The sequence below is a fragment of the Calidris pugnax genome, unplaced genomic scaffold, assembly GCF_001431845.1.
Source record: "Calidris pugnax isolate Ruff unplaced genomic scaffold, ASM143184v1 scaffold4, whole genome shotgun sequence".
NCBI classification, from domain to species: Eukaryota; Metazoa; Chordata; class Aves; order Charadriiformes; family Scolopacidae; genus Calidris; species Calidris pugnax.
The window spans coordinates 1,202,070-1,227,239 of record NW_015090781.1 but is presented as its reverse complement, the minus strand read 5'-3'; the positions used below and the strand labels follow the sequence as shown (position 1 = coordinate 1,227,239).

The window sequence follows — 25,170 nt, the reverse complement described above, 5'->3', positions numbered from 1 at the left end:
GCATATTTTCCTATGAGATAAAGATAGTGAATGTCGAAAGAATCCATCCAAACCCAAAATGAAATACGCAAAAGAAATCCCACAATATGCACCAGGAGTGTTAGAGAATCAGCATTTAGAGAGCAATGTTCTGACAACACCATCTGCTCATTTGTGCTCTATCTTCCTATAACGGTCTCTCTTAATGCCTCATGCATAATTTTCTGTGGAAGTCAGTAGGAGTGTATGATTTATTTTGACGTTAATATATACCAGGCTGGTGTATGCTCAAAGTATCTAAAGTGCTGAGAATTTTTACTTGTTTAAAAAGCCACGGCTTTCATTTTTCATTGGAGACATTAACAACTAACTTTGTCACTTCCCCACTGTTACGTACAAGTCAGATGCCATTACTGCATTAATTTAAGTAAATACCACTAGTGATGCTCTTACTAGAACTACAGACTGAAAGACGAGTTACTACAGTAAAAAAGTTTGTTAGCATTTTGCATTGGTCACTAAAGGATGGTGAAACAAAGCTTCAAGTCATAAAGCTTCAAATTCTTTACTGTTAGTAATTTATTGTGAAATTAAAGTGCAAAATTCATTCTGGACATTGAAAATAGTATTATTTGATTTCCCCCCCTAAAACTTACAACAGGTATTTAATTTTTATTTACTAACATTTAAGAGTTGTCTTGCTGGTTCTGGGTAGGTAATGTTCCTGTCACATATGTATTTTTAAAGTTTTGAAGCAAGTCTTACAAATAATGTTTCAGTGCTTTGATGAAATATAGCAAAAGTTTGCACAGTCCGTGAGTTTCAGATCTGTTGGATGACTGCATGAAACTATTGATTGAGACTCTTTTCACTCAGAAATGGTTTACAGAGCTGACAGGATACTTAAAATAACCATTATGGATGTGAATCATACTGACAAAAGCAAAGAAATCCCCTTCAGAAGAAAACATCTTGCCTCAGCCAAAGATCTTGAGTAGCCTGGAGGGTTATATATGATTGCTTACAGACAGTCAAAGGATCATTTTTTTAAGTAGCTAGAGGTAGAAATATATCATTTCAATTTTCCTTATGAACAAAAAGCTTGCCAAAGATATGTATCATAAGTATATGACTACCCACGTACCAGAGATATTGCTCTTAAACAGCTCTGTGTTCTAAGATGGGGTATGCACTTGCCTTTCTGAGCCAGAGCTGCACTCATTTACAGGCATGGGTAGCAGAAACAAAATGAAGTGTCAATGATTCTCCTGCACATGATTGCATTATTTTTTGAAACAATTACTTTTGCTAATATTTAAAAGGACAAATGCAAAAATGAAAGAGCTGTAATATCTTGGAATGCAGCTTCTAATAGTAAGTTAAACCATTGCTGATAGCATGTCCTTTTTGAAGTTTCAAGGTGTTTGTTTTTTTTATTTATTGCTGTAGATATTTACTAGAATGTTTGTGGCAGCAGCTATTCAAGATATGATATCTTTAGTGTTGAAAACCTTGTGAAATTTGTGTATTTGAAATGCAAGTGTGTTGTAAAACATTATCTCTGCACCTCTATTCAGGAACTACGGACCATGTGCCATCTTAAATGCAGCGGTCTCAGAGCCCTTTTTCTGTTGATGCTGTGTAGGTAAGAAATATTTGCTTTAAAATATTCTTTTTTCAATGTATATTAATATCAGTTGGTTTATAATCGATTTACTTATAATTAGAAACCTGTCTGACCAGGTAACAAAGCCAAATCTGCTTGACAGTTGAATCTTGCCTCTTACAAAGTTTAAACAGCCTGGGTACGAGTAACAGAAACACAGGACTGAACTTCCCAAATCACCTCCGCTGCCGTGATCGAGTTAAAGATCTTCTCACTGAGAAGACTGATGAGGGAAAAAAAGAAAGGAATTTAACTTAAGCAAATGATCCTTCAAAGGAAGGATTCTGTGTAGAGAGTGTGAATATCACATCAGACTGTTGGCAAATTTAGAAGGGCATGTGGTCCTTGCCTGGAGCAGAGCACCTTGCCCAAGGAAAGGAGCACACAGGCCACCCAGACGTACTATAAGCTTGAGGTAATAAAGTCATCATTATGCACTCGTTACTAAAGGAGACTATCTTAAAAAGAATAACCTGTTTAAAACATTGTCTTCCTATCCTCTGTTGATGAAATCATGAAGTCTTTAGGAAAGCTGAGTTGTGTTGAGCTGGAAGGTGAAACCGGTCCCTCCCGTGTACAGGTAATCCTGCTGACAGTGCAGTTGCCATGGCAAAAAAACTTAAGATAGAAATGGAGCACTTAAAATGTATTCCTTCTATAAAAATTGGGAAAAAGTTATTCTCTGTAAGTAATTCTGAAAAGAAAATGCAAACATGGACAGGTTAAACATTGTCACTTCCATCTTTAACTGAAATACTTAAAGTCTGTTAGGCAATTCTCTGTGTAGAATTTCCCGACCTATTTGGTCTCCCAGTAAATGCCTCAAGATAAGATTCTGCCTGAGCTGTAGTTCAGGTGGGTGTACAAACACATGTTTAGATAAACCCCCACTTGGTTGTGAGGGCAGGTGGAACAGTCCCCTGAAAGGGAGTTTAAAACATCCATCTCCTCCACCTTCTCCAGTGTGGTACAGAGACCTTTGTCCAGAATGTCTGGAACTTGCTCTAATTCCACCATCTTTCCTCATCAGCTGTGACTTGCCACGCTCTGTAACGACTGGATGATTCATGGGTTTACAGTAATAGAACACTGGTAAAAGACCAACAACATTTCAGAAGCATCTAAATAACAAGGAGGCAAAATTCCCTGAGATGTTCAGCGTGTGGTATATAATTGCTTTTGTTATCATCAGGGAGACCTCATGAATCCTCTCTTACAGCTTCACATGGGTAAAAGTATCGGGAGGCACAGACAGTAAGTTTCTGTAGAGTGTACATCAGAGTTACACGTACGCACAGCACCCTTAGGCTTGGAGAAAAGTGCTGAGCACCGATCCGGGTGCGTTGAACTCAAATCCAAACAGGGGCTGAGGAGCAGCTCTGCCCCTTGGCTGGGATGGTGCTTAGAAACACAAATGCCTTTTTCCAGTGCACGAATCAGGAAGGTTTGCTCAAAGTGCTGCTTAAAGGAAAAAGTATCCTTCTTGGCAGAGAGATATTTCTAAGCAATATCCAAGGACTGAGACGCACTGAAACAAGGGCCAGGATCGCTCCCCAGGTGGCCCCTTAGATATCCCACTTGTATAAGCTCTGCCTAACGTGTGAGGAGAGTTTCCTCTACTGAGTACTCTATAATCAGTAATGACGGTGGCTTGTTTGGTAAATTTATTTATTTTTAAGTTTAGAGACAGTCAGAGCCTGATCTTCCCTGTCATACACAGAGGACATGATCTGTCACAACACACACACTAACGGTGTCACACCAGGCTATCAGACTTCACCTTTCTAGTTCTCCCTTCCTGAATAACATTTCTTAACTTCACTGTTTGCACTTGACATTAAATTATATTACAATCACGTCATAGACACATGGGCAAAAAAATCTGTGTCCACGGCGTTGCCTGGATGGTCACCTTCCCAGAAATATTTTTATTTAGAAGGAGAAATGAAAAAATTGAGGCAAATTTATCTGAGTAATCAATAGAACTTGTACTTCAAATCTTTATCAGGAATTGGCTTGAGTAAATATATGCTATTTGATCCCAAGAAGGGCTCCCATTTGTTTCAGGAAGGGTGTTTTCAAATGAAAGAATGTTAGCCTAGGTTTATAGGGTCAGATCCAGAAAATTCTGTGGGATGTTTATTTTCTTTTTGGCTGAGTTTAAGAGCACTTACATTATTGAAGTATTTGTTCCTGTATCTAGTAAGTGGTAACGTGATGATACTGATTCAACCTCACCGATTAACCAAAACCCCATGACACTACTGGCTGTTTTGAAGCAGAGAATTAATCAGTGATGTGGGTGATTCTGCCGCAGTTTATCTACAGGGACCATACAAAAGCCTGTATCCTCGAGCACATCAACTGTGAAATAAGAAACAACACCTTTGTCTGCATCTGTAAATTCTTCTCATCAGTGGGTTGCCTGAAAAAAAGCTTTTTTTCCCTAAGAATTAATCAGTGATGTGAGTGATTCTGCCGCAGTTTATCTACAGGGACCATACAAAAGCCTGTATCCTCGAGCACATCAACTGTGAAATAAGAAACAACACCTTTGTCTGCATCTGTAAATTCTTCCTATCAGTGGGTTGCCTGAAAAAAACCTTGTTTTTCCTGAAGGAGGCATTTCAAAAGTTTGCTCAGACTGTGTTTGTCATTTTGTTTTTCCCTTCTCTGAGTTCTGAGGTGTTTCTGCCTCTTTTGTGATACATAACTTCTGACAAAAAATGGCCAGGAAAAATGTTCCCATATGTGTGTCTAGATTGTAGTTTCATTTAAGCAGTGTTATATAGTACTATTTAGGGCAGATGTTCCCTTTTGCCCCTCTAGTTACCCAGTTCTGTCAAAACACTAACTTGAAAGTCTGTTAAATAACAAGCAGTTGCAGCACCTTCCAAGCCTGTAAACATACTAACCTTGAGCACCATAAGAATAACTAAGGAAATGAAATAAATGACTTTTTTGCTTCGGTCTTCACTGCCAGAGCTGCCCCTCATGAATCCCAGACCCTGGAGACAAGGGGGGGTCTGGAGAGAGGAAGACTTTCCCTCTTGGGGGAATTGGGTTAGAGACCATTTGGCCAAACTAGACATCCATAAGTCTATGAGCCTTGATGGGGTGCACCCACGAGTGCTGAAAGAACTGGCAGATGTTATCGCTGAGCCACTCTCCATCATTTATGAGAGGTCTTGGAGAACAGGAGAAGTGCCTGAGGACTGGAAGAAGGCAAATATCACACCGATCTACAAAATGGGCGAGAAGGAGGACCCAGGCCAATTAGTCTCACCTCTGTCCCTTGGAAAATAACAGAACAACTTGTTCTGGATGTCATCTCCAAACATACTGAAGATAAAGAAGTTATTAGAAGTGGTCAACATGGATTTACCAAGGGTAAATCATGCTCAACCAATCTGATAGCCTTCTATGATGTTATAACTAGAAGGCTGGATGAGGGGAGAGCAGCAGATGTCATCTACTTTGACTTCAGCAAGGCTTTTGACACTGTCTCCCACAACATCCTCATTAGAAAATTTAGGAAGGGCGGGCTAGATGAGAGGGCAGTGAGGTGGATTGAGTCCTGGCTGTGTGACACAACCCAGAGGGTTGGACAGGACGAGGGGCAACGGGCACAAGCTGGACCATGGGAAGTTCCACTCCAATGGGAGGAAGAAGTTGTTTGGGGTGAGGGTGGCAGAGCCCTGGCAGAGGCTGCCCAGGGAGGGTGTGGAGTCCCCTTCTCTGGAGATCTTCAAGCCCCGCCTGGATGCTCCTGAGTGATGTGCTCTGGGCAGCCCTGCTTTGGCCGGGGGGTTGGACTGGAGGGTCTCTAGAGGTCCCTTCCAACTCTCTCAAATCCGTGAATCCATGAAATAATTATAATTCAGCTTTTATGAAAGCAAGCATGGGTCATTGAGCATGAAGAGTCTGAAACATGTATTACACATTGACAGCCCAGAACAGACAGATATCCCAGGCTGTCAAACAAATATATATTCAGTTTTCTTCTATAAAAGCCTATTCTCTCCTCAGTGGCTGGAACAGCTGTTTTAATTCCATAGTTAAACGCACACCAGTGTATTTCAAATACATTAAGAAAATGGAGGAAGTAAAATGTATGCAGTCAGTTAAATTTAACAACACAAATACGGGGTAAAAGAGAAGCATAGAGGCATTGCTGGGAAGATATACACGTATGAGAGGAATGAGCTTTTACTTTTATCCTTTGTGATCCCTACGTAAGGCCATATGACAGAATACAGGAACATGGGCAGCTTGTGAGCTCACTCTTAGCGATGAGTGGGGCACGTGAATTGAAGAGCACTTTAAAGGAAACAGAGCATCCTCCCTTAAAATGTAGCTAAGGCAAACCACTTCAGGCATCTAACATCTGCAGGCTCTTTGCCTTTCAAAACTGACAATCTGCTTCTGAGCGTCCCCAAAGTTAACAGGTTGGTAACACCACACGTTCACCCACATGTAGGTTCACATCAGGTTCCTCTCACATATTGGCTCACTATGGTAGGACTTCTCAAAGGTCATACGGCAAAATAGCCCACGAGGGACGGTGCTGCACAACAGCTCTCCCATGCCAAAAAGTTCTTACTTAACTGTAAAAATCAAAGACACGAGGCTACATATCATGTTATTGATGAGGGAAATCAAGAATGACTTCAAAGGGTACCAAAGGTGATTTAAGGGAAGGCCTTCCATACAATGATGCCAAATATTTCAGAAAATAGCTGTTAATGATAACACACCAAACCACTCTGCAATTGCGTACTGATCAGCAGAACAATGTTATACCCTTGCAGTGGAAAAGAGACAAGCTTTCCTTTATTGTTTCACGATATATGAAAATTATTCAAGAACAATCCAGTAAAACTGTGAAATTAAACTCGTGCAGCTCATTAAACACTTAGTAAAAATTATATGTAAATTACAAAAGCAGAAACATCTATTGCAAGTACAATGTCTAAGAAATTAATTAAGTTCAAGCACATTTCTAATTGCAGCACCTCTGAGCATTATAGAAGTGGTCTTTTTATTGATATTCACACTTCAACTCATTTCTAATTGCAGCACCTCTGAGCATTATAAAAGTGGTCTTTTTATTTATATTCACATTTCAACACAACATGACTGTTCTTGTTTCTTTAGGACACAATTTACAGGAGAAACATTCCTTATTTCAACATTGGCATTACTCAAGACCACACTTAATATTATGTAATAACATAACATAGTTGTCCAGCAATAAAGAAATAAATACTCGGGACAAAATAAGGGAAGCAAATAGGATTATTCTAATATCTCAGCTATACAAGTTACAAGACTGCTAATGAAAAACAGCTATTTATATGGGAATAGGGTCTTGTGAACAGAAAAATTAAACAGTAATATCAGTGCTTTGAGACAGTGGGTACCACATCTAAAACCGCAGCGTGATTTGGCTGCATGCATACAGTAGGAACATTGCAGCATTTAGGTTTTGTCAATCTAAGATACTGGAATATTCCTGGAGGATGTAAACCACAGTTTCCTGCCAGAACAGCTCAAGCTATCTCAGAAATATAACAAAAATGAAAACAAAGGAACAAACTTTGGAAAACTGCAGGAGGCTCAGAAATACCTTCGAGGAAGAGCAAGCAGAGATTTCAGGAACGGCTCTAGGAGAAACTTGGGAAAAAAGAAATTCAGTGAGGATGTGTCAGGACAGGGAAAGACCACGAAATATGGGTGCTCCCTCAACCATCAATCTGTACTTATGCCTTTGGCAGGGCTGAGACGCTACAGCTCTTGTGCTTTTCCTGTGGGAGATAAGAAACAGAGAGACCCTCTCCTGGTGAATATGTAGGTGGCTGCTCTCCATCAGCAGAGACAATGCCTCTGCCTGCAGGCACCTGGGCTTCCTTGAGTCAATCAGTTATTTAATTCTCACCTTCATAATTAAAGAAAAGTCGCACCCCTGCTTTTCTCAAATAATTAGCAGCGAGCGGTCCGTACTGCTCGTGGTTTGATTTAGGAAGAGCACAGAGCGTGTGAGGGGGGAGCCCACCCTGCCTGGGGCCTGGGGGTGCTCCCTGGGGGTGAGGCAGAAATGAAGAGCAAAGCTCTGCTGCCTTCTGCTGTGGGGCTGCTGCTTGGAGTGAAACAGCCCCGAGTGGCCCCGGCTGTCCCTCCCACACCATCAAGACCCATAAAAGGTGGAGGGGAATATATAAATATGAATCCTGATGTGGTCTGAGTAAAGAGTTGCAGTTCAGGTATGCATCTCCACTGGTTGTGTCACGTCACCTCCCAACATGGCTGTTGCAGGGGCCCCACAGAAAAAAACGGGGTTTGTAGTTAATTTTTCATATTTCACTTCTGTGGATCATGTTTGTAGCTATTTCTGAACAAAAAGGAGTGTTTGCATTCTCGTTATGCTTCAGTGATTTTGCCTGACAGGATTATTTTTGTAACCTGTTTAAAAACTGTGTTGTAAAAGCAGGATTTTAAAAGTGTCTTTATGCACTAATCTCCAAGGCTGGTTTTTGTATCTCTCCAGGAGTTAAATTGAATGTATTTCATTATGTAAAAAGAAGCTTTATTTTAAATGCTGAAATAAACAATCAATGCTCCTCCCACATTCCTAGATTATAACGAGAGTGCCCTATTTACAGAGAAGGTATTAAAGAAGACTGAACTATTTTTTCAGGCGAGATGTTAAGAAATGATAAACTTAAAAAAAATTATAGACTTTTCAGTATAAAATTGGTATTTTTTCCACTAAGGGACTAATACAGATTATAAAATATGATATTTTTGAGAACAATAACTAATACAGATTATAAAATATGATATTTTTAACATTATTTTTCTATGGTGCTGTGAAATGCCAGCATACAAATGTTACATGGTATGTTATCCATGGGCAGCAATTGTCAATAATCTCAGAACTAATGCAACTTTTTATTGGAATGTCATCTCTGCTCTTAGTGATGATGTTCTTTTAAAACATCCTCACTTTTTTCATTCCTTTTAGGTCAATGCAAATTCCTGAAGCTGAAGGAAAAGATGAAATTCTACCTCCAACTATACAAAAGATAATAAAAGGATACAACAAGTATCTACGTCCATTTTTTGATAGTAAGTAGAAAAGCTGTTTTAATAAGATTGAGCCATCACATAATGCAGTGTCTGAAACTCAGCGAAGACCAAATGATTTTTTTGCTGTACTTTTTTTCCTCTGATGTTTGATAGTGACTGATCTGATTATACATGGTGTACTCTGATATAATCATATACAGCATAATAGCTTTTGTGACCCAAGGTGAAACATGTATCCCAGGCATTCACAAGCAAAACTTCCAGACTCTGTTAGAAACTTGGCTATTGATGTTCCTGTGTCTCAGTGAAATAAGCTGTAATACCTTACCTATTTAAAAGCATAATTTCACCTAATTTTCTAAATAATAACTGTTTAAAAAAAATACCTATTTAAAAGCATAATTTCACCTAATTCTCTAAATAATAACTATAAAAAAATTATTAAAGAAAGCATTTATATCAAACTGTTCATAAAAGACAGGCAAATCTTGTTACTTTACTAAATATTAGGTGCAGCTACTATAAGATTGCAAAAATTTACTAAATGCTTCTTGCCTTGAGTCTTAATGGTCGCTGAACTGTTTTAGTGCAGATCTGTGGGAGGAAAATGAGTCAAAAATATCAGTTCCTTGTGTCAGGAGGCCACAGTCCCCAGGTTGGATGACCCACGTAGTCTGCTGCACCAACGCTGATTTTGCTGCCCTGCAGTGCAGGCAGAGTTGGGCACCTGAAGTCTCAGGGACAAACATCTTCCCTGCTTGAGTTGGGCTATTGTACGTACTGGAAGTACTGAAGAGTTACAAGGTGGGGTGAAGTCTCTGCCTGGAGTTGCTGTTTAACTCCGAAAAAGAAAATATTCTGCCTGTTGAAAAGATGCTCAGCACCAGTTGTCTGTCAGAAAATAAACATACAGAGTGAGTGCTAGGCAATAGTTCTTAAGTCAGATATTCAGAAAGGGGTTTCAAATTTAGACTTTTATGTGCCTTTATATCTTGCTTAAAAATGATTGACTAAAGAGTTTCTCAGACCATACTGTTACCTCTTGCCATACAAATACCTGGTGAGACTATCAGCCATTTAGTCAGGACACTCTGCATGATGTGCTTTTTCTGAATAAATTTCATAAAAATATTAAGATAAATTAGTTATTTTTCCTTTCTCTTAAACATAAAATACCATTTCATTTGTTTGGTTTTACTGTAATTGTCTCAGATTTTAATTCAACTGCTTTGAAGTATTGACATGGTCTAGGAAGATTTCTGGCAAAATAAAAGAAATGCAAATAAGTAAACTAACTCCTCATTGGAGATGACGCATAAGGGGAAGTATATTATTAATGGCCACTGAATATATAATTAATTCATTACTTCATTACTAGAGATACATTAGCACTGCCATGATGGATGTGCTTTGGTAGACAGCACACAGAATTTAATTGCAAAATCCACTGATAGTAGATAACACCAACTCTAGAGCACTCTTGAGTTAAGAATCTCCCTTTTCTAATATGAGCCAATTTTTTTTTCTCAGCTGATGTAATGGAGCACAACTGTTGCTTTTTTTTTTATTTTTGCCTGGGAACTTTGTTCAGAGGGATGATAAGGGCTTTCTGTGTTTGCCTGGAAATCCCAGAGGAGCTCAAACCAGATCAAGCCTATGCTGCATGTGGAGCCAGTCTGGCACTTCCAGACAGTGCCAGCACTGCTGTGTGTGCCCCCATGGCTCAAGCATGCAAACACTTGTGTCTCAGAAATCTTTGATGGATATATAGTAGCCATACTGCTGAATGAATGGGATGAGACCCTGAAAAATGAATTTTAATGTGTTTTCTAAATGCAGAATTGGTATTTTTGTGAGAAATGACTTCTTTTGTAGGAATAATTTAGGTTAGGATTACCCAGGATGCATTCATCCCTATTTTTGGACGTGTAGCTTTTTGCAAGATCGTTTGGGATCTTTTTCCATGGGGTAGAGGGTATCACCTCTATGCTCAGGGTGGGGTATCTGCCCAGCCCTTGCCCTTGCTGTTACTGGCAAGGTGGGCTGCAGCTTGGATGAGATTCAGGTCTAGGAAAAGCTGTTGCTCTTCTCAGAAGCAGAGCTAGTAAACCATCTAAATCCTCATAACAAATCAGTGGATTACACTGATCTGTGCGACCACAGCTATCCTAACTTTGTTCCATGTAATTCTTTATTTCTATGGATATTATCTGCCTCCAGCTGGTGTCCCTTGTATCTCTTCTTCATGAGAAAGATTTTAGTATAACTGGCTTACTCAGAACTATATAATGGCTACAAAACATCTGTTAAATTGTTTGTGAAGCCAAAGTATTGCATTGGTCATATATACCTCTTCTGTGATTTTTTTTTTTTCCCCTCCTTATTCCCTCAGATCCTTAATTTCTTTGGTATTGTATTTGCGTGTTAATAGTAAGAGACTGACCAATCAAAAATAGATTGGAAGATCAAAGTGCTGATTAGACTTGAGTATGCTGATGAACAGACACATCATAAAAACAAACTGGAGTGTTCTGGTCCTGGTGGAGATCATCAGCTGCTGTAAAAACCTGCAGGGTTCCCATTGTGTCAGTCTCTCAGTGCTGATTCACTCTGTGTGTCCAGAACCATGAACAGGAAAGGATGTATATGCATATTAACCCCGGGATCTATGTTTGCTGTCTGAAGTTCATGAAAGGATTTGCATAAAATGGGAACATACTAAGTGTATGTTGATTCCTTTACTTTCAAAAGTGCCTATTTCTGTTTATTTGTGTGGTCAGTTAAATATGTACTTATAAATATGCATGAAGAAATGTGTCATAAAACTAGCTGGTGTTACTGGTTGGCTTCTACGGTGCTTTGAGTTTAATGTTAGCCAGTCATTATGGAACACTGAAATGTGTTTTCTATCAAGTGTGAGAGGCCGGAGGTTAGCTTGAATTTTAGAATAACAGATTTCAAGGTCATGTCAATGTTATTTGTCCTTGAAATTTTTCTTTAGGCAGGAAGTGGGGATTTTTGAAATGATGCTTGCTGCCAAGATAGAATCATAGTCTTATGAAATCACTGATACTGAATGCCTTAATATTTAGCAAAATGGTTTTTCAGTCCTGAAAAGAAAGCATTAGGTAGAAGCAAATGAGTTATAAAATGAAGGTTCCTGTTTCCTAAAGCCAGGAGAAACTGAAATATTTACTAGTCAAGGAAACGTTATGTCAGATCATATGATCTTAGTTTAATAAGCCTCCCATTTGCCTATTTATTTGTGTTTGGTCCCTGTACTGGGGCTGGCAGATGACTGGAAATTACCTAACTGGATATAACTCAGCTGGTGTTATTAATGAGGGGATTTTGAAGATATTTTTCATTTGAATCCAATGACTATGCATAACAACATAAAAAATTGTCTTCTCCTCTCTTTGCATGGATTGCATCTAGTAGATTTCTAGATTTTAAGCCAGAATTAATCTCACCTTACTTCAGTCATCCCTCCTTCAAAGGACACCACTCCAGACCCTTGCTGCCCAAACTGCCATTTATGCCCGATACAGACTGTCATTCCCAGCTCTAGGCACCTGAATCAGGTGCCTACAGTTAGATTAGAGGAAACCAGGCTGAGGATGGCAAAGGCTTGCAGGCAAATAAAAATGAGTGTTTTATGTTTGTCCATGGCGGGTGGCACATACCAGTTACCAAATTATGGGGCTACTTTTACACAGTGTTTACTGCAGAGGAATCGCAGCCGGGCTGTGCCTCTGCCCCCATCTGAATGTTACTCTTAAGAATGTTCTCTTTCCATAACTATAGCATTTTAATGTTCCTCTTTGAGTTGGTTCATTAAGCAAGTCTTAATAAACTGAGCAGATAGACCTGGCAATCTCCATTAGAATTATTTTAGCCATTATCTGGGCTGAAATATGAAATAATCCTGTACTAGTGTTAGTAGATAGTACCCCTTAACAGAATAATATCCATCCTAGACTTTCAGATATATGTGAAAGTCTTCTATAGAAAAGCTGACATAAGGGAAATAACTGCATTTTTAAATTTCCTTAAGTGTGCTACATAACTCCGACACGCTATCACAGCAATACAAGCTGATTTCAACATCAGGTTTGCTGCTGAAACTCTGTAGATGAATTTTCTAACTTTAGGTGCTCTGCCAAACCTCTGTGAATTAATGAGCAATTCCTGCTGACTTCGGTGAGCCTTGGATCAGGTTCATAGAGTTGTTAAGGGATGCATAAAATCTTGTAGATAATTTTATACAAACAGATTTTGTTCTGTGATTGAATGTGATAATTTAAGTGTTCTAATTAAAAAGAGAGACTAGGAGAAGGTCACAGCTAAGTATATTTGAATATGGAAGCTGCTTTCAAGTGGTACAGAAAAGTACCATGCCTAAATCAGTTATGCTAAACCACATTATTTTCCTTAGCTTTATAGTGAGAAACATTTCATGGTTTAAATTCAAGAAAGCAAAATAAATCCTTGAGTCGAGTCTTCTGCGTAAGACCAGTCATCACATTTTTCACCAAAATGTTGTTTATATTATATATTGTTCTGTGTGTTTAATGACATGAAGACATTTTAGTCCTCAGAAGTTTACAGTTTACCCAAGAGGTAAGAGATCAGGAGATATCAGAATGTCAGCAACATCTGAACCACTTTGATTTTAGTGAGACAAACTCACAAGACACATGAGAAGGAAGTACCAGATAACTGTCATCTAAAGACTATTTTATGGGCCAATTAGCCAATGTCTAATCCTTCAGAGAAAGGCAAAAAGCCTAGAATACGTATGGCCAGCTGTATATTGCAGAAGAAACATCTTCTGAATCCCTACTGAATCCTTAAAATTGTGATTTATTAAATCAGTGACTTGGTGAAAAGCTGTGAACTTCAGCATACAGATGGTAATGTAGATGTTCCTTTGTTTCCTGTGGAAATAAGAGACATTGTAAGACTGTCATTGCCATCAAACCCAGCTTCCTGCATGCAGGACAGTTTGGGGTTTGTTTTTGGTTTGTCCCTGTCTCTTCCCCATATTCCCCCGAGATGCCGAGTTCTAGAGACTCTAAATGGTGAAAGATGATTGAGTTCAGTCCGAAAAAAGTTTATTTGAAGTTTCCTGTTGTCTCTAGCTTCTTTAAGCTGGTATCTTGCTTTGCTTTGTCAGAGAACATGTACAACTTACTGCTGGATACCTTTCCTGTGCACTTACTGACATCAGGCAAGTCACCTTTCCATCTTCCCTTTGAGGACCTGAGCAAATGCTATTTCTGAATTGTCATGTCACAAGTTTTGCTATTAAGCTTCTAAAATTTTTGTCTTCTGGAATATTTTCCTCTCTCAATTGAACTCTGTCTGCTGTTTGCACATTTTTTTTCGAATGTGGAAAACCACTCTTGTCACAGCAACTTAACAGTGGTCTTGCCAATACAGTCTAGATTGCAACATAATTCTGTGAATTGCTCCCCATTGCAATAGTGCTTCTGCCAAAGCATAATACAGAAGAATCATGTTGAAATGATTATCTGTGACAACCTCTAATCCCTTTTCAAAGGCACTGCTTGCCAATATATTTTCCTATCCCGTACATACTGCCTGCATTATTTGTCCCCACATTAATTCATGGAATCGTAGAATGGTTTGGGTTGGAAGGGACCTTAAAGGTCATCAAGTCCCAACCCCCCTGCCCTGGGCAGGGACACCCCCCACCAGACCAGGTTGCTCCAAGCCCCATCCAGCCTGGCCTTGAACCCCTCCAGGGATGGGGCAGCCACAGCTTCTCTGGGCAACCTGTTCCAGTGCCTCACCACCCTCACAGCAAAGAATTTCTTCCTAATATCTAATTAAAATCTCCCCTCTTTCAATTTAAAACCATTAGCCCTCATCCTATCTCTACGCTCCCTGATCAAGAGTCCCTCCCCATCTCTCCTGTAGCCCCTTCAGGTACTGGAAGGCCGTTATAAGGTCTCCCCGGAGCCTTCTCTTCTCCAGGCTGAACACCCCAAACTCTCCCAGCCTGTTCTCACAGCAGAGGTGCTCCAGCCCTCACAGCATCTTTGTAGCCCTCCACTGGACCCGTTCCAACAGGTCCATGTCCTTCCTGTGCCAAGGACTTCAGAGCTGGACACAGCACTCCAGGTGGGGTCTCACCAGAGCAGAGCAGAGGGGCAGAATCACCTCCCTGGCCCTGCTGGCCGTGTTTCTTTTGATGCAGCCCAGCACGCTTTCTGGGCTGCCAGCATGCATTACTGGCTTGTGTTAATCTTCTCATCCACCAACATTCCCAAGTCCTTCCCCTTGTGGCTGCTCTCAAAGTATTCTTTGCCCACAGAGAGTATTTGAGCCTGGGATTGCCCTGACCCAGGTGCAGGACCTTGCCCTTGGCCTGGTTGAACTTCACAGGGTTTGCATAATTGCTTGCATTTGGCTGTATTAAAATATGGGGTTTTGACAAATGATTTAATGAGCTGTTATTATTACTCTCCCCACATATTTTTGCCTTGTCCACAAAGTGTACTAGTGAAGTTTGATCACTGTCTAAAGATCAGTGATGTGAAAAAAGTAGAATTGAAGCTGATTCTTGCTAGAAATGGGTCTGTTTTCTGATTTCATTGTATCAACAATTACAGTTGAGATCTGTCAGAAGGTCTGTCTTCATTTGTCCAGTCTCCTCATGTAACATCTTTCTGTCAAGAAAGATGTCTCTGGTGGGAAGTTAAATGCACCGGAAAAAATCCAAGTGTAATGTATAACTTTATCTAAAAGTCACATAACACTCTAAAACAAAGCAAAGCTATCAATAAGGCAGATAAAACCATTTTTTCATGAAACTCTAATAAATCAGTCTTAGTTATACTTTCCCTTCTAGTTCTGTATTAGAGCATCATAGGATTTTATCCAGTATTGATGTAAGGATGAGGTGTTATTTCAGAAAGCTATCCCTTTTAAGATGCTTCTGAATGTCAGAATGTTACAAGTTTTTTTAAACTAAATGAAGAGCTGGTACTGTCAGTTCATGATAGTGCTGATTGATTTAAGTAGTAGGTCCTCAGAGTTACAAATACGTATGAAGCTCAGTGGTGATTTACTTTGTTGGCACAAAGTTTAACAGACTGTGATCATTGCAGTGATTTTTAAGTTTGATCTCTGCCACTCTTCTGACAGCTTTTCTGTATGGGATTACTGTGAATGCCTGTAAAGTGCATAAAGTAACAGCCTTTTACATAAATTTCAGTAAAAGGTAAAATGTATTTTAATTAGATTGTGCACCCATTATGGTATAAGGCACACCCTCTGGCATTTCTTTGCTATGTCTTGAAGGTTCTCTTCAATAATGTAGGACAGACTGACTTTAGTTTTCTTCTGAAGAAAGTAGATTTTTTCTGAAGTTGTTGCTATACGTACAGTTCCTGCCAAACATATGGAAATAGAGGAACTGAGTGCTTCATCTGGTCTGCTGTCCTGGCTTTGACATGGTCAGCAGGAGACCTTTCAGAGGAAGTTCAGGGGAAACCCTGGTGGATAATTATGGGAAGGCTCATTCTGTTATTAATACTTTTCTTATTTAGTAAGGCTCCTTAAATTTATTTAGCCTCACACACGCAAAAGAAATTAACTTGAACTATTACTATTGTTCTGGTTTAATTAAAGCACAGCTATGATCAGTAGCTTGTATTATGTTAATAAAGACCCATTCCATAATGTGAATTGGTTTTGTTCTCCCCATTCCCCACCCCCAACTACCCCTAGAATGTTATAGAATCACAGAAATTGTCTGGGTTGGAAGGGACCTTTCAGATCATCCAGTCCAACCACCAACCTCACTCTGATAAAACCATCACTAACCCATGGCTCTAAGCACTATGGCAACCCGGCTTTGAAATCCCTCCAGGGATGGGGCCTCAACCCCTTCCCTGGGCAGCCCATTCCAAGGCTTAAGAACCCTTTCCATGGAAAAATTGTTCCCAATCTCCAATCTGAACCTCCCCTGGTGCAACTTGAGGCCGTTTCCTCTTGTCCCATGGCCTGTGACTTGGGAGCAGAGACCGACCCCCCCTGGCTACACCCTCCTTTCAGGGAGTTGGAGAGAGCCAGAAGGTCTCCCCTCAGCCTCCTTTTCTCTGGCTGAATCTGAGGGGATGTAATTTTCTGCTGAGTTTTCATGGGTGCTTGGCTGGGCTGCACAGCACACACACAGGCCATGAAGATGATGAGGGCTCGCAGAGCAGGATGGTTTTGCCTGACGACACTACTGCTCTCTAGCTCTTGGACTACAAGGCAGTTCTGTGCTAGGCCAATCCATTTGAGCTTGAAGCACCTCTGAAGCTAAACTAGATGTCTTTTGGTGGTTGGGAGTCACCCAACACTACAATTTTTTTCTATTAGTCCATAATATTTTGAAAAATACTTCAACAGGAAAGAAAGAAGAGATGTACAAAGTCCTGTTTCTGTGATTCCAGAAAAACTAAGCCTAATTTAATTTCAGTAAGCTTTCTGGAAAGTCAGTGTTTCCTTTCAGATGTGCAACAGTATCACTGATTATATTGAAATGCTGCTAATGAATATTTCCCCTAATCTGTATCACCTTAACTAGTCAAGGATGAAGTGTTGCTCCTACCAATAAAATATGGTATAATAGGAAAGAGTCTAATTATTCCCAGCCACAATTCCCACATAGCCAGCTGAACACTGCAGTGTCATCTACTTCCAACGGTCCATTGTTAAGCACGTGCCTTGCATGATGAGATTCCCCCCAAATTCTTGTGATAGTTGGCAATAATATGCTCTGTTACAGTCATACATGAGAAACTGTAGCAAGACTTTAAAACAATTAAAAATGCATTATAAATCACACTTATTTTTAAATGTAATGGTTTTTGGAGGGTCTGACACATCTTTTGAGGCTGGCAATATTGTACCTGTAATAACAGTATAGCACAGCGGTAAGTGTAAGTATTAATTGACTCTGTTGCTGTTGCGCCCAAGAAAATTGGGCTGTTTTCTGTAGGGTCAAGTTTTTAACTGTGGAGGGACAAAATCTAAATGTATTCTTGGAGTATCAAAACCTGAAAAGAATGGAAAGTAACAGAAGAACAAGCTGTCAATGGTCTGAAAACTTTTCAGTCAAATGATCTTGTGAAGTTAACCTCCAAAGTCTTCCAATAGATGCACAATTTCTTCCAATCTCTGTGCATAATCTATGGTATATAATGAACACATAGATTGCCATGAGGGGGTGCTGCAAGCCTACAATCCTGCTTTAACGTGGAGGTTTCTATTTGAACTTTCAACTGAGTCCAGAACAAAGCATTTATAGATTCTTTCAGGAGTGCCAGATGTTAAACTACTTTAACATTTGCATTACAAATGGAAATTATTTTGAAAACAAAACAAGACACCTAATAAACTTAGACCACTTAGAATGACACTTTTTTTTTTTTCTGGTGTTGCTCAGTTGGGGTAGAGTTCGACCCCGTCTTCCTCTAGGTGCCGTTTGGGAGCTTATAAGTGAGAGTTTGGGAGCTTATAAGTTTGGGAGCTTATAAGTCCATAAGACATCGCCGGGAGCCGCGGGGGTCTCAGCAGTGTGCCTGCCACATCCTGGGACCATCAGCTCCTGAGATCTTAGCTAAAGTACTTCTGCATTTCTCAGTTCTGCATTCTCTGCTTCTGAATTACTTGGAGAGATACACTTATTTAATATGAATTTCCTTGTGCAAATACTCTGTTAATTATTCTGCACATACTCATCTAGGAATAATGTCATGTTTCCATGACAGCTCTGCACAAATTCTGCGTTTTAACATTACAGTGACATCGTAACAACTCCTTAGGTAAGGTGCTTAATCACATTTAAACCTTCAGCTGTTATTAATATTAAAAGGAGAATGAAATTACTAGGTTTCCTTCATAAACACAAATGTTTAAATTACATTAGCTGCTAAAGGTCAAAAGCAAGACTTTCAAATACAGTGACACAATATAGACAATGTATGCTTAAATAGGCAGTAAAGCCACTCATATCCCATCTGGATATTCACCATGTGACATGGACAGGAGCAGCTCCTTAGTTTGCTGACATCTGATGGACCAGATGTTGCGACTGGAAGAATTCTTTCCACTGCTCTGCACCTCGGAGCAGGAGGGTGTGATGTTCCATGGGGATGGCACCTTCTCGTGCTAAGTTTTCCCCAATGCTTTTTTTCTGGGGAAAAAGAAATAATCTCATAAAACAGGAAAGATTTAAGAAATAAAGCATACTTCTTAAAACCAAGATTTAGAAGTATTGTATTTTAGTTATGAGATTGTTAAAATTCCTTAATAATCTTAAGGGTGGGTGATACTGTGAAAGATTTTGTAGCCAGTTCTCCTGAACAAGGAGTATTAAAGAACTGTGTGCTAGAGTCTGGCTTTCTCTTTTTTGCAGATGGTCCTGTCTCGGTTGGAATGAGCCTGGATATTGCAAGCATTGATACAATATCGGAAATAAATATGGTACTATAGCTTTTGCAATCTTTTTTACTTTGCTTGTTGATAAGCCAATGTTCTGTGTGTACCTCTGCTGGCAACGTGACTGAGTCTTTTCTCCTGGTGCAGTCAGCGTGTGTTTGGAGAAGGAAATTTATTTCTCACTACAGATAGTGGTTATAGCACTATAATAAGTATAGAAATACAGATGCAAACGACACCTCTCACAGATACAAACAGAAGTTTGCTACTGAGCATTAATCTCAATGAAAGGCATGTAGAGTGGTATTTATTTTCCAGATGAAATGTCTAAATATTTATGCATTTCAGAAAATAAACCATGTATTCAGTTGACTTTGAAACCACTCTCTTTCCTTGTGATTAGACGCAGCTGAACTCATATTGTTTTTTCTTTTAGTGTTAGTCACACGTTAATTTATTCCAGCTGTTTCGTTACATTTGTATAATTTATTTTTGAACAAACTATGAAATGGAGCATGCTTTTCTATTATTCAAGATCCAATGTTAGTACATTGGTTAGTACATATAGAAATAAAAGGCAAATTTAATTAATGAGATACTGAATACTAGAAAATATTTTTGTGTGTGCATGCATAAAAAGTGTGTACACACACACATATATATAAAATAAAATGTATATATCTAAAAGTACCTTACCATTTCATTACTCAGGCTTCCACAGAAATTGAATAGTAGAATCCCTCTGTACTTAGTAAGTATTAGTTACTATTTAGAAAGGGAGAAGTAAGGACAGACCTTAAGATGAATTTATCATCCTGATAAGAACACACCCTAAAATCAAAAGTTGATTAAAAAGGTGCTAAGAAATAATGCGACTACAAGGCATATTTGTTTTGAAACTGAACTCGGCTGAGAGCTGTATTCAAGGTCTTGATAAATTTAGCATCACTTATGATGCTGAAAGGATAAATTTTTCTAAAAGATAACAGTTCCCTTCCTATTTCACTCACTTCTTTTGTCTATCTGAATTTCTACAACTTTTCCCAAAGTTTTCTTTAAAAAAAAAAGCAGTTTATGTGAACAAAATGACATTTGCAACCACTTATATAAATAATTCTAAAATTTAAAGATTTACAGAGCCAGATTTTCTGCTTACAAAACTCTGATGACTTCAGCTGATTTATAGCCCCAGACTTAGGCCATCAGCTTTTACTGTAAAATTCCAATGACATTAAGAACAAAATCTGCTCAAGATAATATTTCTTAATGATGTCAACCTCACATCAAGTCCTGGAAAATTTGGCAGTACAGGAGCCAGTACAGCTGCTGTCAGACTGCCAGCATTTAAGAGTGGGACACGGAGTCACAGGCCATTTGTGCCCAACAGCTGTTTCCATATGCCTTTGTAAAACGGAATATAATACAGGCATGCCCTGTTTAGTAATTTTGTGTTTGCTTTCAGGACTACACAGCTACCATATTTCTAAGGCAGCGATGGACTGATGAGAGACTTTGTTTTGATGGTAATAAGAGTTTAAGCTTAGATGGCCGGCTTGTGGAAATGCTTTGGGTACCGGATACCTTCATAGTTGATTCAAAAAAGTCTTTTCTTCATGATATCACTGTTGAGAATCGTCTTATAAGAATATACCCTAATGGAACAGTCTTGTATGCTCTACGGTATGTATATACCACACACCAGCCTTTATATTTGGTTTCTACTTACGCTTTAAGCTTTCAAGGTTAGCATCGTTTTATGCTTAAGAAACTGATCAGTTTGTAAATGTAGAATATGCATGGTCTTTTAGTTTTACAAATATATAATATTGTTGACTATTATGATTAAATTCTTAACTTTAATAATGTCTGCTTTTCTTCCCTAAATAGCCCTTTTTGCTTTCATGTAGATGAATTACAGGAACTGCGTTTTGCCGTTCCAGTTATTTTGCAGTGAAGCCATCAGGCTGTGATGATTGATTTGCATTATTTATCACAGATTATCCTGTATAATAGATTTTGATAAATATAACAAAATTACAAAATGTATCATAGTATATCACCAAAGGAAAATGGGTACTTTAAGTGAGAACAAGAGGTAGCTTTTGGACTGCTACTAAAATCAGCTGTTCAGGAGTGGGTACCTTTTTGGGAACTTTTCTATGTTGAATAATGGCAAATATGAGATTTTTTTTTTTTATGGATTATTTTTATTTTTACTGATGAACAATTTTATCCCATTGATAAGCAGCAATACTCTTTATCTTTTTCTTTTTTTTTTTTTTTCCCCCAAGGATCACCACGACTGTTGCGTGCAGCATGGATCTGACCAAATATCCAATGGATAAGCAGACATGTACTTTGCAACTGGAAAGCTGTAAGATACTTAATCCTTACTGTTTTTATAGAATTAGAAAAATATCTGTGATCTTTTCCAAGGGCTACTGGATATTACGGGGCTGGAATTTTCAAAGCATCCAAGGGACAGTATGTGACCAGTCCCTCTTGAATTATTATCTGTATACAAATATAAATGCATAAGGCTTCACTGAAAATAGTGTGTCAGTACTGAAATGCTGCCACGCTATTAATGATTAAACAAAACCTCAGAAGATTATCGTAGGCCTGGTTTTGCAGCTCATCCTGCAGTTATTCTGTTGGTCTTCAGGGGGAGTTCTGTGAGCAGACATTTTCCAGCACAGCAGAGAAAATATTTATTTTATTTTATTTTTCTCTTTCTGATAGTATGTATATTTTTCTCCCTTGAGGCACATTCCTTTAGGAAAGAAAGAAATTAGAATAAGGCTTATTTGTAAGGCATAGAGTTCATAATTAATTTACTGTCTTTATACTGAAAAAAAAAAAAAAAGGTAATTGCTTAAACAGTTTTATTCTGAGATGGGTATATACAGATCCTTCTAGGACTTATTTAATCATCTCTGTCCCAGTGCCCTGGGAAAAAATTTCATCAATTGATGGACTAAGACTAAATGTACCTTTATACGTTCTAATTTTATCAATCAATGTCCTCATAATTTTCATTAAAATATGCTCTCTACTACTTTGTAGACATGGCTGATTTGCAAATACCCAAATGCATGTTTATAGTTCACTTTTTGCTAAAATTTCTATGCTAAGACCCTGTCAAAATACTTTTGCATGGGATAATGTAAAAGGTTACCCAGTCCTGTAAGATGAAAACAGATGTTCAAATGTATGTCAATACATACTCAAAATCTTTTGGAAGGTTTTTCAGTACTTGTGAATTTGTTATTCTTTACCATCTCAGATGTGTATGTGTGTTCTTTATCTCCTGTTGATAATGACCAATTAGAAGATTGCTGCAAAGTTTCATTTTAGACAGAACCACAAATGTAATCAACCCCCAAACCTTCCTCAGACAGGAGTTCTTCTAGAATCAGCAGTTTTATAATATGATTAACAAATAGTGATTTGAGGTAGAATTTGGATTTATCTCTTCTTTATTTTCCTTTGGAAGAGCATATTGGTAAGTCAATGCATATGGATTTACATTAGCAGCGTTGCCTAATGAGTCATTTAACATTTTCTCTAGTTCCAGAATGAAATCCTTGTCCCACAGGAACTTAAATCTATTTGACAAGATTAAAAAAAAAAAAGACAATTCCCTATATAATTAAAAGTAAGCAATTTTCAGAATGATTCCATCTGCTTTTTCAGTAAGGCACAAATGTCTCCTGTCCAACGGGAAAACAGAAATGTCCTCACAAATGCTCCCATGACATTGGTGTTTAGTTTTAAGGAAAACAGCAAGAAACAATAAATGCAAAAGGAAACAGTGTGCCTTTAGCTGTGGCCCTTTTTCTTTGGTGCACTGTAACACCTTCTTTTGGGGATGCTGGGAATGGTGTTTGCCCCCTCATGAGACAAGCTATGGGAGTTTATAGATGAATAATGACATCATCCCAGAATACTACTTGCAACTACCATTAGCTGGAATGAAGAATTGTTGATGCAAGCATACATACACATCCACACAAATGCTGACATTTATAAATAAAATATAAAACGTATAGCAAATATTTAAGCTGAGACAAAGTGTTAAGCCTGTTATTGATTACTAATGTAAAGACAAACATGACATGATGTTATAAAGCAAAGGCTTTACACAATACAACATCCCTCACGGCCTTTATAAGTTGCTATTCTGCTATTAGTAGTTAATAACATTAATTGACTCATACTTTCTACATAACAAAATGCATTTCAGCCAAAAAGGCTCTTGCCTCGGTTGGTGCTGCCGGGGGTTCACGCTCTCTGCCTGGGGTAGGGAACCACCATTCCTCCACACTGGGCGGAGGGATTTTTTCCTCTCCCTGCCCCTCTGGGCCTCCAGCCCAAATACATATTCATGTTTTGGTCCCATTTCTGAAATTTTATTTCCTTTTTGAACTTGTCCTTTAGGATTTATTCAGTGAAGAGCCATGTGAAGGCACTTAACTTGTGCTTGACAATCAAGGGAAATTATATTTAGCAACAGAAAGGTAAAGAAACTCATTTGTATTAGGCATTATGAATGTTTAATCCCAAATTTGCTATTCCTGTAGTTAACCCTGTTGACATTAGATACTCATACTGCATCAGAGAAGTACAAGAATGACATATTTTCAGCTTTAGAAATTAGTTAGAATGAAGACTCAGTGTCATGTAAAGAGAACAGAGATTACTTGTAGAAGCCAAATAACATGGGTTAAGGGGTTTGTCTCTAAATTTTTAAAACGTTATAATTAGTAAAATATTAATTCCCTCAATAAAGAATATCAGCACAGAGGGACCACAGTGCTATTTAATTTTACTGATTATAGGGAAGACTTTTGTCATGAAAATTCTTCACAAATAAGGGTTTTGGAATTAGTATTTTCAAAGAATTTTCATAGGAAGGATCACCAAAACCTAATAATTGTTCAGCTAATGGAAGTACTTTAGAGTAAAAATGGTTCTATTAAAGCAAAACAACCTCCATTTGGAGATATGCTTGCTATTACCCATCCAGGCATCGGGAATTTTTCCGATCTCACAAAACTCGGAAGACTCAATATCTTGTAAAAATAAATAAGAATTTACTGTGATACTGTCTGGTTCTTTGGACTTCATTTAAATATCTGCAGCTGAAGATACTGAAGGGAAGTCAAATGAATCTATACCTGGAGTCATGCATAAAAATGCTTCTACACACCTCTTTGTTTTGACTGAGGACAATGCAATCATTTGTTTATAGGAAATGTCACTTATTTTTCATCTCCCAAATCTGGGAAATTTCCCAGTGTGTGATTTTAGTGAATCGAGAACTTAGTTCGGATGCGTGTGCTTTTGGCTTAGCCCTTTGGCACAGCAGTGTGTTTGCTGTGATTGCTATGAATGTGAGCAGAGATCCCTGGTCATGGTACCTTTTCAGAAAACTGCCAGTGATAGTGAAAACACAATTTACATTTAAAGAATCGTCAGGGAAAGAATTTCCAGGTGAAATTGTCATTTTAACTGGAAACCAGCACAATTTCCTTGAAATGAAATTTCTAAACTCATGTTTTTCCAACATTAAATGGCTGTAGGAAATCAGTTCTTTTTTGTCACTGCAAGCACCAAAGCTGCTAACTTAAAAATATTAAAATGCTCTTTTTTTCTTTTTAATGCATGTCTTTTTCTTTGAATCTAGATCGTTGTTCTTTTTGCAGCATATACCCTTGTGCAATGTGTTGCATTATTGTTTCACACTGCAATTTACTTACAATTGACTGGAGTCTAAAAATAATCATCTGCTCATGTTTCTGTCCCCTAAGCTTAGCTATTAACTTGCATAATAGAAGCCTGTCAAATACAAGAAAGATTGATCTAAGTAAACTAAGTAAAAGGTGTTCAAATGCTCTCTTTTAACATGTAAATTACATTAACATAATCTTGAGTTAATCATATTCACTAGTCTGAAGATTGCTTGCCTTTTA

General features: G+C 38.4%; 1 protein-coding gene across 1 annotated transcript in view; it reads left to right on the top strand.

Moving 5' to 3' along the window:
* Window positions 1-1,568: 1,568 nt before the first annotated feature.
* LOC106896969 (gamma-aminobutyric acid receptor subunit pi-like) overlaps window positions 1,569-25,170 on the top strand; it is a 44,151-nt gene continuing 20,549 nt past the window's right edge. The window contains exons 1-5 of the mRNA XM_014957320.1: window positions 1,569-1,624; window positions 8,670-8,773; window positions 19,173-19,240; window positions 20,658-20,875; window positions 21,487-21,569. Of these exons, the coding sequence (XP_014812806.1) occupies window positions 1,569-1,624; window positions 8,670-8,773; window positions 19,173-19,240; window positions 20,658-20,875; window positions 21,487-21,569 (529 nt within the window). The remainder of the gene's footprint in view (window positions 1,625-8,669; window positions 8,774-19,172; window positions 19,241-20,657; window positions 20,876-21,486; window positions 21,570-25,170) is intronic.